A 14,073-nucleotide genomic window follows, 5' to 3' on the forward strand; every position below is an offset into this window, starting at 1 on the left:
TTGCTGGGTTATGAGATTTCAACAGTGGTCGGTTTTGTTCCGTTACAAGATTTCAATGACAGACGGTTTTATTTGGTTAAGGGATTTCAATGACAGTCGGTTTTGCTGGGTTATGAGATTTCAAAGATGGTCGGTTTTGTTCCGTTACAAGATTTCAATGGCGGACGGTTTTATTTGGTTATGGAATTTCAAAGACGGTTGGTTTTGCTGGGTTTTGAGATTTCTATGATGGTCAGTTTTGTTCCTCTATGAGATTTGAATTAAAATAAACGAACTGTTTTACTGAAGTTTATGAACTGGATTGCACAGATGCAGCGCACACACATTGAATCAGTCACATGTTCTTACTGCACGCTCTCACTTGCCAACGAGCACCTAATCTTCCTGGGCTGGTGTCCCCAGCGCTCGCTGATGACAGCCAGCATGTCTGGGAGCAGGCCAGCATATCCGAGCAAGGCATCCTTGTTCCCCATGACAGCAGACTGGGTGGTGTCTCCTCCATTACGCTCCCGTTGATGGGCGGCCAGCACCATGGCTGCGTACCCAATGTTTTTGGACAGTAACCATTTAAAGGTTTACCCCAGTACTGGCTGAACTGTAGGGCGCTTTCATTTGGCTGTTGTGCAATCACTTTTGTACTTTTTATTTTCTGTGCCATATTAGATGGAACAGAACTATTATTTGATGACTGTGAAAAGATTATATTGTTTGTTTGATGCTAAATAAGAAATATAAAATAATTTGTTTAGCCATTTTGCTTCCACATTTGTGATAAGGTGAGATGTATCACATACGTATGAGTTATATTTTTTTAATAGTAGAACTTATACAGAAAAAGTCCAGCAACAAAAAAGACAAGCTTTTAATTGCAGATCAATGATGTGTGTTTATTGAAAATAAATAAACAAAATGTGTTCCTAATATTGGTAAAGCAACTGTTTCTTGTGATGGTGTATTGTGTATGCACTTTTCATGTGTACACCAAGGTTTGAAAAAAACAAATCGGTCCATGTAAATAAAGTCAAATCAAAAGAAAAAGACCCCAAAATTATGTAATATTTGTTCACCATGTATAGTTATTGTACACACAATTACAGCAAATTATTAAATTGTAAATAAACCTCAATGTTAAATGTGTTCATTTAAGAAAGAAATATTCACTGAGATAAGAATTAAAAAATAGAAATTATTGCCATTTCACAAATAACATAAACAAAATTTATAATTTAATTTATAGAAATAATTTTTGGCTATTACCTATATGATTAAAGTATATATAAAACAATGGAACATACAAATAACAAATACAACAAAAAACAGAAAATGTCCGTGTTGGCTCACTTTGCTCTCCTCATCTCCTCCATCCATTGCCCTACAGTCTTTCCAGAGGCTCTAGCACAAAAGTGGACTCCGCGGAACTGGCTGTGACCAAACTCTTTTGTCTTTGGTTTGCCACACTTTTGACAAAGATACTGCTCGGAAAGCCGCTTCAGGGGTAACCCTCGCTGGGCTGCTTCTTCCTCTGCCTTCCTCCGCCGCCAAGCGGTGGTCCGAGGCACCTTTTGACTAGGGAGTCTGGTGGCAGCAGCTCTTTGCTCTGGGTCTGGTCGTAAGGTTGGGGAATCGGGAGGCTTGGGACCTCCAATCACTACTTTAATTACATCTCCATATTGAAGGGACTCTGGAACGTTGTGTGGCACAGGAAGTAGGAGCTCAGAAGCCATCATGTGGTCAATGTTTTGGTCCAAAACCAAGTGTTCTTGCCCCTGTTTCCTGGCATTGTACCTATTTACAGAAGAGATGATACAATAATTAATCTGTATGTATATACAATTGATCTACAACTCCAAATTAATAATCGTTAACACTTTGTTTTGATGGTCCACTTTTCCACTATCGGGCCGAATGGTTCTATGTCAACTTATTCTACTAATCCTAACAGTCTACTAATACTCTAATAAAGAGTTCACTGACATGTAGGTTCAACGTTACTTATAGTCAACAGAATGTCTAAAGGGAACCATCGAAATAAAGTGTAACATAATCATCATTTATTGACTCACCACTGGCACAATGTCTGCTGATTTATCTCAAGCAGCTGTAACTGTGTCTGGGTCGAGATGGCAGTGCTGTCCTGAACAATGTCCCTAATCATGTTGTAGTCCCTGAGGATGGCATCCCACCTGTTCTCCCTGACACCAGCGATGATCTGACCGGCGGGGTGAATGTGGCTGAGAGCGAGGCAAATGGCAGCGACAAGCCGGCTTACAATGAAGCACATTTGTGGAACAAATCAAAAAGGTATTTTTAAGGTAATTTCAGTAAAGATAAAAAATGTTTGATGTTTTAATTGTCTGGCACACATACCTCTTCAGGCCATCTATACACGGAGTCACAAAGTTATCGTTATGGCTGTTGTTAAAGTGTTGTTTGTTTTCGGGCTGTGTCGGGTGGACGACACCACGCTTGTCATGCTCTGATAGCTTATCCCACAGAGTGACAATCTCGTCCACCTTTCGCTGTGTGACAAATCCATGATTTCTAAGCTCAACTAAACTGTTGGCCAACTTAATAACACGGTCATACCCAGGAGCACCATCAGGCCCTATGCATTTTTCCTCCTGAGGAAAAAAAAAGGAGCACAAAGGGTAGATTTTTTTTTAAATAAAGGCGATATAACTGGCAAACTTGGGTTAAAGGGTTAGTTCAACCAAAATTTCTGTCATTAATTACTCACCCTTATGTCGTTCTAAACTCATAAGACCTTCATTTATCGTTGGAACACAAATTAAGATATTTTTGATAAAAACCATGAGCTTTCTGGCCTCCGAAAGACTGCAACGTTATTAGCGTTTCCGGGTTCCATGTCAGAACTCCGGCTCATTATTGGCCAGCTCCTGCGTCAGCATCACACACATGTGTCGTGCTTCTCATGTGAACAGTGTCAGCCAATACTGAGCCGGTGTTCTGACGTAGGAACCCGGAAGCGCTGCACTGTTTACTACATTAACAGTGTATTAGACTGACAGGAAAGAGAAGAAATTGTTGAATGAAGTCGTTATTTGTGTTTGTTCTTACATTATCATCTTCCTGTGAGATGCCCTGAGGCATGAACTGGTCTGCAGCGTATGGCTCATCCTTTATGGGCCCAGAGGTAGAAGACACTATTGGATCCGGTTGGGATGTTGATAGGCCGATGGAAACTGATTGCGGAAGCACTGCCTGAACTTGAAGCGATTTGAGGCTGAACTCCAAGAACTCTGGGGATTTAAGGTCATTAAAACCTGAATCCTCATATTCCAGGTCAACCTCCAGCTGCTCATCACTTCCATCAGGTGCATCAGGGTCCATGATGCCGTCCACCTCCAACACTCTGTTGGTTTGAGAATACAGATACTCCACTCCTATGAGCTCACCTGTGCAAACAGTATGTCACTAGAGTGGTTCATTATTTAAGTAATCAAAAACAAAATGGACTAAATAATAATACAGCATGGCAAACATACACTACCTTTCAAAAGTTTTGGGCCAGTAAGATTTTTTAATGTTTATAAACGAAGCCTTTTTAAAATAACTGTTTTCATTTTAATATATTTTAAAATGTAATTTATTCTTTTTCAGCATCATTACTCCAGTCTTCAGTGTCACATGATTCTTCAGAAATCATTCTAATATGCTGATTTGCTGCTCAAGAAACATTTATTTTTATTATCAATGTTGAAAATAGTTGCTGCTGCTTAATATTTTTGTGGAAACTGTGAGAATTTTTTTTCGGGAGTCTTTGATGAATAGAAAGTTCAAAAGAACAGGCATTTTATTTGAAATGGAAATCTTTATAAATGTCTTTACTTGCACTTTTAATCAATTTAATGCAGAATTTCTGAATGAAAGTATTAAAAAGTATTAAAAATCTTACTGATCCCAAACTTTTGAATGGTAGTGTAACATGCTTTTTTTGTCTGAAAGTAATAAAAATTCCCACCAGTTTCATTTCCAGCACATCTCAAATGATGTATTGTGCTGTGTAACAGCATTTATTGGTGGAAATAATGTTGGAATAAATGACATTTTAGAATAAAAAGGCTGACTAAATTGACAGCTAGCATTTTATGTATTTCAAATAAACACAATAAAATACTATTTTCACACTTTTTGAATAATATTTTTTTCTTTGTGTTCTTAAAACATTAAATATATATGGCATGGTAAAAAAAAAAAAGTCATGAATATATGCATATAGTACAAACATGCAATGCATTACCAGTGTACTCTCCTGGGCTACTGTGATCCTCAGCCAGTTTACAGCCTAGAAACTTCTGGCTCAGACAGTTTGCATAGTGCTGCAGCGGACTGCCTTCATCGACAGCAACAGATCGCGCCTTGTTCCACTGCACTACCCCTTCTAGCAGATAAACATGGAAGTACAAGTCATTTGTACTTGTACCTAAAAAAGAAAAAAAGAGAACTTATAAAAACATTTGAAGTTGAAACAATTCACAGAAATAACAAGTTATTTATGGGTTATGCAAACCTGGAATGAAGTGGTTCAGATACTGATGGAATGCTTCAAGGGATTCTACACCACGTGCACAGTGGTACAGAGGAAGAACTAACCCTCCTCTGGTAACCTCTCTAACCTTCCTGTAAAGCTGGATGCCTGGAGGGTCCTGGATACACCGAAGATGGCATTGTTGGGCTGGCCAGATCTCTTCCATCCTCTCCTGGTCCACCAGTTTGTTGCCCATGAAGTCTGTAGCTCCCATGAAGTCTTTCAACAGCTGTTCAATGAGCTGCTTGGTCACTTGAGCCTCACGTGTCCAATAGCGGCAGTGCCTTACCAACTCTTTGGCAGTGGGCTTCCCGATTGCTTTGGCATCTTGTCGCAGCTCCTGTTGCTTGGCTTCTTGCAGTCTTTTTAAATCTCCAGCATCCCACTCAAATATACAGGAGAAGAGCCGTCCCATGAAGGGGCCGTACAGCGGGTGGCTTTCTGAAGTGACGCCTGCTGCGAACCGCTGCATAAACTGCCATGCGTCCAGCCTGACAACCAGCTGGTCCCACTCGTGGAACATGGCTTCCATTTTGCTCTTGCCTGTTGTGGAACAACAGTCCTGGCTCACGTACAGAACCTGGGGAGGAGGTTCTCCGGCTCGCCGGTAACGTTCCATCAAGCCGGAGCACATGGGTAGCAGGCCCTCTCCCTCTGTTTGGGTTAGGACACACATTAGGACCTGCCCATTCTCATTTCCTATATTTGTGGCCCACACAGCTGAATTGTGTTTCTTAGTGACCTAAAGATGGATGAAAAGAACTGGTAAATGCTACAAGATGAATCTTAGTGTTATGTGGGTCAATGATGCTTATTTTTTATCTGGATCTGTTCATTTATTTAAAAAAAAAAATACAGTTAAAAACAATTTATAAATACAATGATTTCAATGACCTCTTTTGATGATGGAATAAAATTAATTCTGATATTATGATAAAAATTTCAGGATGATACAACCTGCCCTGATATCATGATTAAGAAAACATTTGAATTAAATTCTTTAAAAAATAAAACATTTTATTATTATTTTTCAGGGAAAAAAAATATTTTATTTTGACAAAACTTCTTATTAATATTTGTGTGATCCAACAAACATGCAAAAACAAAAAAAAAGGAAATAATATCATATAGAGGACCCCTGCAGACCCTCATGACTGAGTGTCAAGATCAACAAAGTCTTAAAATATCAGATAATTTTATGTTTTTATAACATGGAAATATAACTTAAAATGCTGTAAAATGTTATACAATGTTCCCCCAAAAAACATAGTGATATAGATAATAATTATTTATAAATGAATGAATTAATAGCTATTTACATTGATTGTTTATTCATAATGATTAAAATGTGTTTGCTCACATGTATTCAGGTGTATGTTAAATAGGTTATTCATACTTCGCTAATGAATACATCACATCACATGAAAATTACATTAAATTTAATTTTGCCTTGAAAATGATCTTCAAAACTATAAGAAACCAACATAAATACAAACAGTACATTACATGTAAGCCACATTTTTTTAAATTACATTTTCTTTATCATGGATATTCTTATACACTACTTTATTCATCAATATTAAGCAGCAAAACTGTTTTCACTTTTGATAATAATAATAAATGTTTCCTGAGCACCAAATTAGCATATTAGCATGATTTCTGAAGGATCATGTGACACTGAAGACTGGAGTAATGATGCTGAAATTAAGCTTTGCCATAACAGGAGTAAATTACATTTTAAAATAAAAAAACAGTTATTTCAAATTATAATATGATGTTATAATATTACTGTTTTAACTGTACTTTTGATCAAATAAATGCAGCCTTGGTCAGCATAACAGACTTTTTAAAGGTGCCCTAGAATCAAAAATTGAATTTATCTGGGCATAGTTAAATAACAAGAGTTCAGTACATGGAAAAGACATACATTGAGTCTCAAACTCCATTGTTTCCTCCTTCTTATATAAATCCCATTTGTTTAAAAGACCTCCGGAAAACAGGCGAATCTCAACATAACACCGACTGTTACGTAACAGTCGGGGTGTACGCCCCCAATATTTGCATATGCCAGCCCATTTTCCCAACATTATAAAAGGCATTAGACAAGGGCAGCCAGTAACGTCTGGATCTGTGCACAGGTGAATCAACAGACTAGGTAAGCAAGCAAGAACAATAGCAAAAAATGGCAGATGGAGCAATAATAACTGACATGATCCATGATATCATGATATTTTTAGTGATATTTGTAAATTGTCTTTCTAAATGTTTCGTTAGCATGTTGCTAATGTACTGTTAAATGTGGTTAAAGTTACCATCGTTTCTTACTGTATTCACGGAGACAAGAGCCGTCGCTATTTTCATTTTTAAACACTTGCAGTCTGTAAAATTCATAAACACAACTTCATTCTTTATAAATCTCTCGAACAGTGTAGCATTAGCCGTTAGCCACAGAGCATATAGCCTCAAACTCATACAGAATAAAACTTTAACATCCAAATAAATACTTTACTCACATAATTCGAAGCATGCATACAGCATGCATGACGAACATCTTGTAAAGATCCATTTGAGGGTTATATTAGCTGTGTGAACTTTGTAAATGCACTGTAATGTAGTCGAGAGCTCGTGTGGCAGGGAGCACGCGATTTAAAGGGGCGGCGCTGCCAAAATCAGGGTATAGTTAATGATGCCCCAAAATAGGCAGTTTAAAAAATTAATAAAAAAAAATCTATGGGGTATTTTGAGCTGAAACTTCACAGACACATTCAGGAGACACCTTAGACTTATATTACATCTTGTGAAAAAGCATTCTTGGGCACCTTTAAAACTTTTGAACGGTAGTGTATGTCATTAACACAAATACTGCAATAAATGCATAAAATGTAATTGTGTCTTCTCACCTTCTCGGTGGAGGCTATCTTCAGGATGGAGCCATAGATGGAAGTGACCCTGGCCTTCATCTCTCCGAGTCGTGTCAAAACATCCTTTGCATATACCGCCAACAGCAATGATGGAGAAGGCACTGGCCTCATCTGTGGCACCCTGACAGAAACAGTGCTAAGATCTTGAAACTTGTTCAATACAGATAGGTACTCTGCGGCCTGAGCCATCCACCGCTCCTTATGCCGGACACAAAGGTGCTGGTACATCTCAGTTGCACTCTTCCCTGGTGTCCGACGCTGCATCAATCTAACAAGTTCTTTATCGCAAGACAGCCTTTGAGTGAAAAACACACACAAAAATCAAACCCAGAGCATTTAACACATCTTTACAATGTTTTGATAGTCAAACAACTCAACCTACCTGTAGGTCAGGACTGCGGGGAATTTCTCACGATGGATAAGATCCAATTGATCCAGAATGTCTTGTGACCAGCCTGCCATCTTCTTCTTGCAAGAAGAGCACTCCAGGTGTTCTGTGGCAATGAAATACCACCCGCTCATGTCCAAAACCCTCCGGACGGTGTTGTGCAGCCCACAAGGCCTCAAATAATTGCCGAGACGACGGCAGTTGGGCTTCGTGCACACTAGCCTGTATGCCCACATGCGGCTAGGCATCCAAAGGAACAGCCTGCTCTGAAAGAACGGGTCAGGAAGAGGAGGAGGCTGTGCATACAACAACTGGGGTCCAGGAGGTGACCACCACAGCTGTAGAGGTTCAGTCAGCGTCAACTTCCCAGATGCATCTCTGATGAAAAGAGTCTTACTGACCCAGAGATGTAGCTCTTTTGGCAGCGTATGCTTCCAACCCTCTGGTAGTAAAAGCTGTTGAAGAAACAGAGAGAAAGAAGTTGAATGTGCAAATGTTTTCATTATTCTGCAAAATGAGGGCCACAGCTACCATTTGACTTACTTCTTCAGGAGGATCAGGAAGCTTTTCACCTGCTTGTTGAGCCATTTGTGATGAGAGTTGGCGTGTTCGTAGCCAGGAGGATTGGCTCGCACAAGCTGCTGTTAAAGAAAAAAAAAAAAAAAAAAAAAAAAAATTATATATATATATATATATTAGTGATGCACTGAAACCATAAATAAAGTTTTAATTTAGCCTGGAAACCAAAAGTTTCCAAGTTTTGGCAATTAAATTTGGGGACTTGATCTCTTTATGTGGTTCATGTTCAAGTTCTTCGACAGCAGGTCGCCTCTCAATATTTCAGCCCAACAGATTTTTCATTTTGCTCCAAGGTGAAGTGAGTTGGATGCAATGACACAGTCAAAATGCACCGTCAGAGAAGCACTAATTAAACGTCAGTTTCAGTCAATGATCTCGTCTTTCCAAAACAATTTCTACCAAAAACAAATTTTTTTACGGCTGTTTCAGACACAAGGCATTGGAACAGCGAGACATGCCCCATGACCCAGTGTCAACAGTGTTAAGGTTAACTAAAACTATTAACGTTATTGCAAACTGAAATAAAATGTAATTATTAGATGAAAAGCTTAAAGCTAAAAGAAAATTAGAAATGCTGTCTTGCAAATAATTTAAATAAAATAAGTTGAAGTACTAAATTACTAAAACTTAAAGTAAGAAAATAAAGCTAAATAGAATATTTAAATACTATAAGAATATAAATAATACTAAAATAACACTGTGCTTCAGTGCCTGACCTCAGTGATGCTTGTGTCTGGATGAGCATTTATTTTAAAATCATGGTAAAAAGCATTAAAGGATTAGTCCACTTTCAAATAAAATTTTCCTGATAATTTACTCACCCCCTTTAAAAAGCTTACGCTGCATGTCCTACGCCTTCCCTATTCAACTTACAGAACGAATGCGCCAGTTTCGTTTTTTTTCTATAAGTAGAATAGGGAAGGCGTAGGACATTTTTGTAGAAAATGACTGATTGTTTCTCTAGATAAGACCCTTATTCCTCGTCTGGTATCGTTTAAAGCCCTTTGAAGCTGCACTGAAACTGTAATTTTGACTTTCAACCATCTGGAGGCCATTTAAGTCCACTATAAGGAGAATAATCCTGGAATGTTTTCATCAAAAACCTTAATTTCTTTTTGACTGAAGAAAGAAAGACATGAACATCTTGGATGACATGGCGGTGAGTAAATTATCAGGAAAAGTTTATTTGAAAGTGGACTAATCCTTTAAAGGACAAAACTGACTTTACCCTCACACCTGAATGGCTTTGTTCTGTGGAACCCAAAACAAGATATTTGAAAAATGTATTGGAAAAGTTTATGTGTATAAAATGAAAGTCAAATGAGGTCCAGTGTAGTTGGCAGTGTTACAGTTATTTTCAAAGGTGTTCAGAAGGCTTCAGGTCTGGGCTTTGTGCAGTCGAGTTCTTCCACACCAGACTCAGTAAATAATTTCTGTATGGGCCTCGCTTTTTGCACAAGGACATTGTCATGCTAGAACAGAAAAGACCCTCCCTAAACTGTTGCGACTAATTTGGAAGCACAGAATTTTCTGGAATGTCATTGTATGGTGTGGCACTGAGATTTGTTTTCACTGGAATTACTGTAATGGCCAAACCTGACAAGGGGGTGTCCACATACTTTTGGCGATATACTGGCACTTTAGTCATTCTCACGAAAGCATATTAGTCTACATAATACATGTGTTATTATTATTATTGTTAGTATAATTTAAAAGTGCATACAACTAAAAACAATACAATGCCAACACCGCTTACAAAACGACACAGTTTATTGTGTAATACAATATGTCATGATTGTAAAGAGGCAAAATTGTTGACCCATAGATGAAACTCCGTGCATTAATACAACAAATCGCCATGATAATTCGCGCATGGGCATCTATCAACAACAACATGCAACGTTTACTAACAACATGTGTTTCAAACTCACCTGAAACGAATCATAGTAAACTTACAAGTCTTACCTTGAGGACGCCAAAATCAAATAAAGACAGCGCAGATATATCAGCAAACGGCTCACGCCAAGAACTGTTAATTTTGTTTTCTGAAATAAGAGTGTGTTGTTTTGTGTTCCGCGCGTGCACGAGCAGTCGCACTCGTGTGGACCTCAAGAGCAGCGAGACTACGATCAGAGACATTACAAGAGATGGAGACTTTCCACTCCTATTGGAGTGAATGAGGAAAATCGTAGCGCTCAACAATTAGTCCCGCCCTGCAGCTTAAAGTGCCAATCGCATTTTTGATAGAGGACTGAAAGTCCCGCCTTTCAGTTAAAAGAGCCAATCGCTATTTTCATAGTGGCTCGCCCGTTTGTTTACTCTTTACTGCGCATGTGCATTAGACAAGCTGGTAATGCACCGTTGCAGCCAGATGTTATTCATGATGGTATATCAATTTAACATTGCAGTTTCGTAGGACCAGAACAAAAAAAGAAAAGAGGATTTTAAAAAACAAATATTAATCATGGTAGCCTACATGAAAGATCTCATCATATCTCTTAAAAAAAGAAATACATTTTTTGTTATTAATTACTCTTAGTGAATTGATTAAATGTTCTACTTCACGTAAGAAATCTATAAAAGTAGGTATTTTCTTAAGAAACCTTTGTTTGTGAAAGTAGAATTTTGCCACAAGGATAAGAAAGTTAACAGTAGATCCTAGAGATTTGTTTTGGTTTTCAAAAAAGCAAATAACATCCTTAATGTGTAAATTACAGTTCATGTGAACTTTAGAAAAACAATAGGAACTCAATTTTTTCCAGAAAAGTGATGAAACATTGCATCAGAAAAATAAATGACAAATATCTTCACTTTCTTTTTTACAGAAGGTGCATATGTCAGCTACATCACAAAATTTCGACACAAAAGCATTACAAAGGTATATATATTATGCAAAATTTCAAAACTTCTTTCACTTTATTGGGTATACAGTATATGGTAATAACCATGTTTCCTCCACTGAATGTTATCTATTTTAGAACCCCCCAAAAATTTCCCTTTTGGAGAAATTGAGTTTTGAGATTGAGAAAGTTGACGAATAAATTTATTATTACAAAAAAAAAAAAAAAAAGCGAAAAGCTTAAAAGCGAAATACCTCCCAAACATAACTGTGAAAGTTGTTTTGAGCATGACTTATGGGAAAGGGAAGCTTTCATCAGTCATATTAATCCATCAGAAATTGCCTTTATAACAGAGTTAAATTCTTTAAACGGAACAGGACATTGATGGATATTCATAAAACATTCATAAGATAACAAATCACCATTAGAGTTTGATGCAAAAACTTGAGAAAATGAGATCCAGGGAGTCCAGCAATGATTATGTCAGAGATTACATTTGAATAGGGAATAACAAATGTATTAATTAAAAATTATAGAGACAAACAAATTCATTAAGTAATTAATAGTTAATAACAAAATTTAGAGTATTGTAAAATCCAGAGTATTGTATCTAATAGATGAAGATCAGAATATACAGAAAGAAGGAACAAAATTAAGACATTTGCAGAATTAAATGAGAAATAGAAGAGAAGAAGCAGAAGAGCAAAGAAAAGCTAAACTATCAAAGACCCCGTCCATTTTATACCATAAGCATAGGGAAATTTACATCCCGCTCAAACTTATGTTTTGGTCTAATAAGAAAAGGTCAAATGGATTTATCCATTATGTCATAGACTGGTCAGATCATAGGCGCCGATCCCGTGGGTGCTCGGGGGCTGGAGCACCCACGGAAATGGTCGAGCACCCACGGAAAAATACGAGATATTCTCCATTGATTTTAACCAATAGAAAATCAATTGGAGCTTTCAGACACTATCTTCACCCTTTTTATAGTTTATTTAAGGCCGTTTATATGGCAATATTTTAATGGCAAACGTCGAGAGCGCATCCAAGTGATGCGCGCGAGCACAAATGACTCTGCTCTCGATCATGCGCGCGCTTAAACTCTGCTTGCATGAGATATCAGCGAGAGCATGACTCGCGACAACACTCGTGAAAAGAATGTGCTTTTTGGGTCGAAATTGTCATATTGCTGCACGGATAGGCTATAATGCAAATAAAACATCAAGTTGACGTTGATTTGAGTTAAATAAGAAGCGAACTAGCGCTGAAACGTGTTGTTTTTGAAATCATGCAAGTATACACGTCAATCTATTGCTTGACTCTTCTTTCTAGGGAAATCACTAACAAAATGCACACATACATTTCCTGCTCTTGATATACAAACATTAACTTCTTTGAACTTTATGAGGAAAAAAACGATTTGAGGGCAGATTCGAACAACTGATAATAATAGCACGGCTAGACCTCTGACTGTATTAAAGAAAATCCTACCACTACACTTAGGAAACGCGAAAACTGAAAGTGGATTTATCTTTAATATAATAGCCTATATGGGGGTTGATGTGGGGCACTGGGCCCACCGGCAGAAACATAAATCGGCGCCTATGGGTCAGATGTCAAAAATAGATGAAAATAGATAAAGGGGTTGTTTTGACACCCTTAAGGGAATTTTGCAGATCTTACATTATCACATGTCAGCAGAAATAGAAATGGACATATTTGAGCAACTAATTCCGAAAACATCGCTTCTACAGTACTTGGCAGACGTCCAATATCTAACCACAAACGTGTCAACGTGATCTGTCACATTGGAACACTTGAAGATCAATTGAATAACAAGAATACATAGGCTACTCTTAAAGATAAAAGAAGACTAACCATAAAGGAGTACAATAAAGAGTAGCTAAATACTTGGAAATATGATGAGGATTGATATATGGAGTAGGAGTATGTGAATATATGAAATCAAAAGTAATATTGATAAATCATAAGCCATAAATGATTAACATAAAATATGAATAAAATGCATGAATATGAATATTGACCATTTTGGATCCACCAAGTTGAATAGATCAGCAACAAAAATTATGTTTTTATTAAACCATTTAACAAAAAAGACTGATCTACTTCTAATTTTAATAGCAAATTATTCCATATGATGGTTTTGTGTGTGTGTGTGTGTGTGTGTGTGTGTGTGTGTGTGTGTGTGTGTGTTTGGGGGGGGGGGGGGGGTTGTTTGTAAACCAGTTTCCAGGCTAACAAAGCTTGTTAGCAGTTTAACAGGCAATTTAAGAATCACAATATTTCTGGGTCCTTGACAAAAAAAGATTTTCCTGATAAACAAATTACGCGATGAGCACAAAAGCAAAAAACATTAAATAGTATGTAAAGGGCAAGGCATCTCTTCCATTCACTTGTGCTCAAGCGAAACGCTCTCTTGTGTTCCTGTCAGCAGATTCGCGTTTTTAAGCAGGACTCCCCCTACAGAACTGACTTTGCGTTCGTGGAATGAAACACTCATTTTCCCCAGCAGCTGTTCTGATTACATTTAATTTGTAGAAAGCTACATCTCTGCAATATTTTACTGACACTAATTCTTATTGTGCAGTTTTTCTCATGAGAATAACAAACAAATTTACAAGAACACCTAATTCACAGACCTATTTCTTGTAAATTAAAGAATCATTTTTACAATAACTTATGTGCTCCAGAAAGACTGAACACTGGGACTGATACTGTATCCACGTGATTCATTTTTTTAACACGTCATTTTCCTTTTTGCTGATATTACTA

The 14,073-nt window shown here is 37.5% G+C and overlaps 1 protein-coding gene across 4 annotated transcripts; it reads right to left on the reverse strand.

The window, feature by feature from the left end:
* Positions 1–795: 795 nt before the first annotated feature.
* si:ch73-112l6.1 lies at positions 796–10,625 on the reverse strand. 4 transcript variants are annotated; one of them, XM_048167440.1, is made up of 10 exons: positions 10,403–10,625; positions 8,402–8,499; positions 7,853–8,313; positions 7,450–7,765; positions 4,532–5,291; positions 4,262–4,444; positions 3,079–3,416; positions 2,368–2,621; positions 2,064–2,231; positions 796–1,785 (listed from the first exon to the last, which is right to left on the reverse strand). In XM_048167440.1, exons 2-10 carry the CDS (start codon positions 8,444–8,446, stop codon positions 1,338–1,340), a joined length of 2,973 nt encoding a protein of 990 aa, XP_048023397.1. In that variant the 5' UTR covers positions 8,447–8,499; positions 10,403–10,625; the 3' UTR covers positions 796–1,337. The 4 variants fall into 4 exon arrangements, with proteins under 4 accessions (XP_048023397.1, XP_048023395.1, XP_048023394.1 ...); XM_048167438.1 differs by having other exon boundaries at positions 2,064–2,264; positions 8,402–8,496; positions 10,403–10,624; XM_048167437.1 differs by having other exon boundaries at positions 2,064–2,264; positions 10,403–10,624.
* Between the last annotated feature and the right edge of the window lie 3,448 nt (positions 10,626–14,073).

Source organism: Megalobrama amblycephala, linkage group LG18, assembly GCF_018812025.1.
Source record: "Megalobrama amblycephala isolate DHTTF-2021 linkage group LG18, ASM1881202v1, whole genome shotgun sequence".
Lineage (NCBI taxonomy): Eukaryota > Metazoa > Chordata > Actinopteri > Cypriniformes > Xenocyprididae > Megalobrama > Megalobrama amblycephala.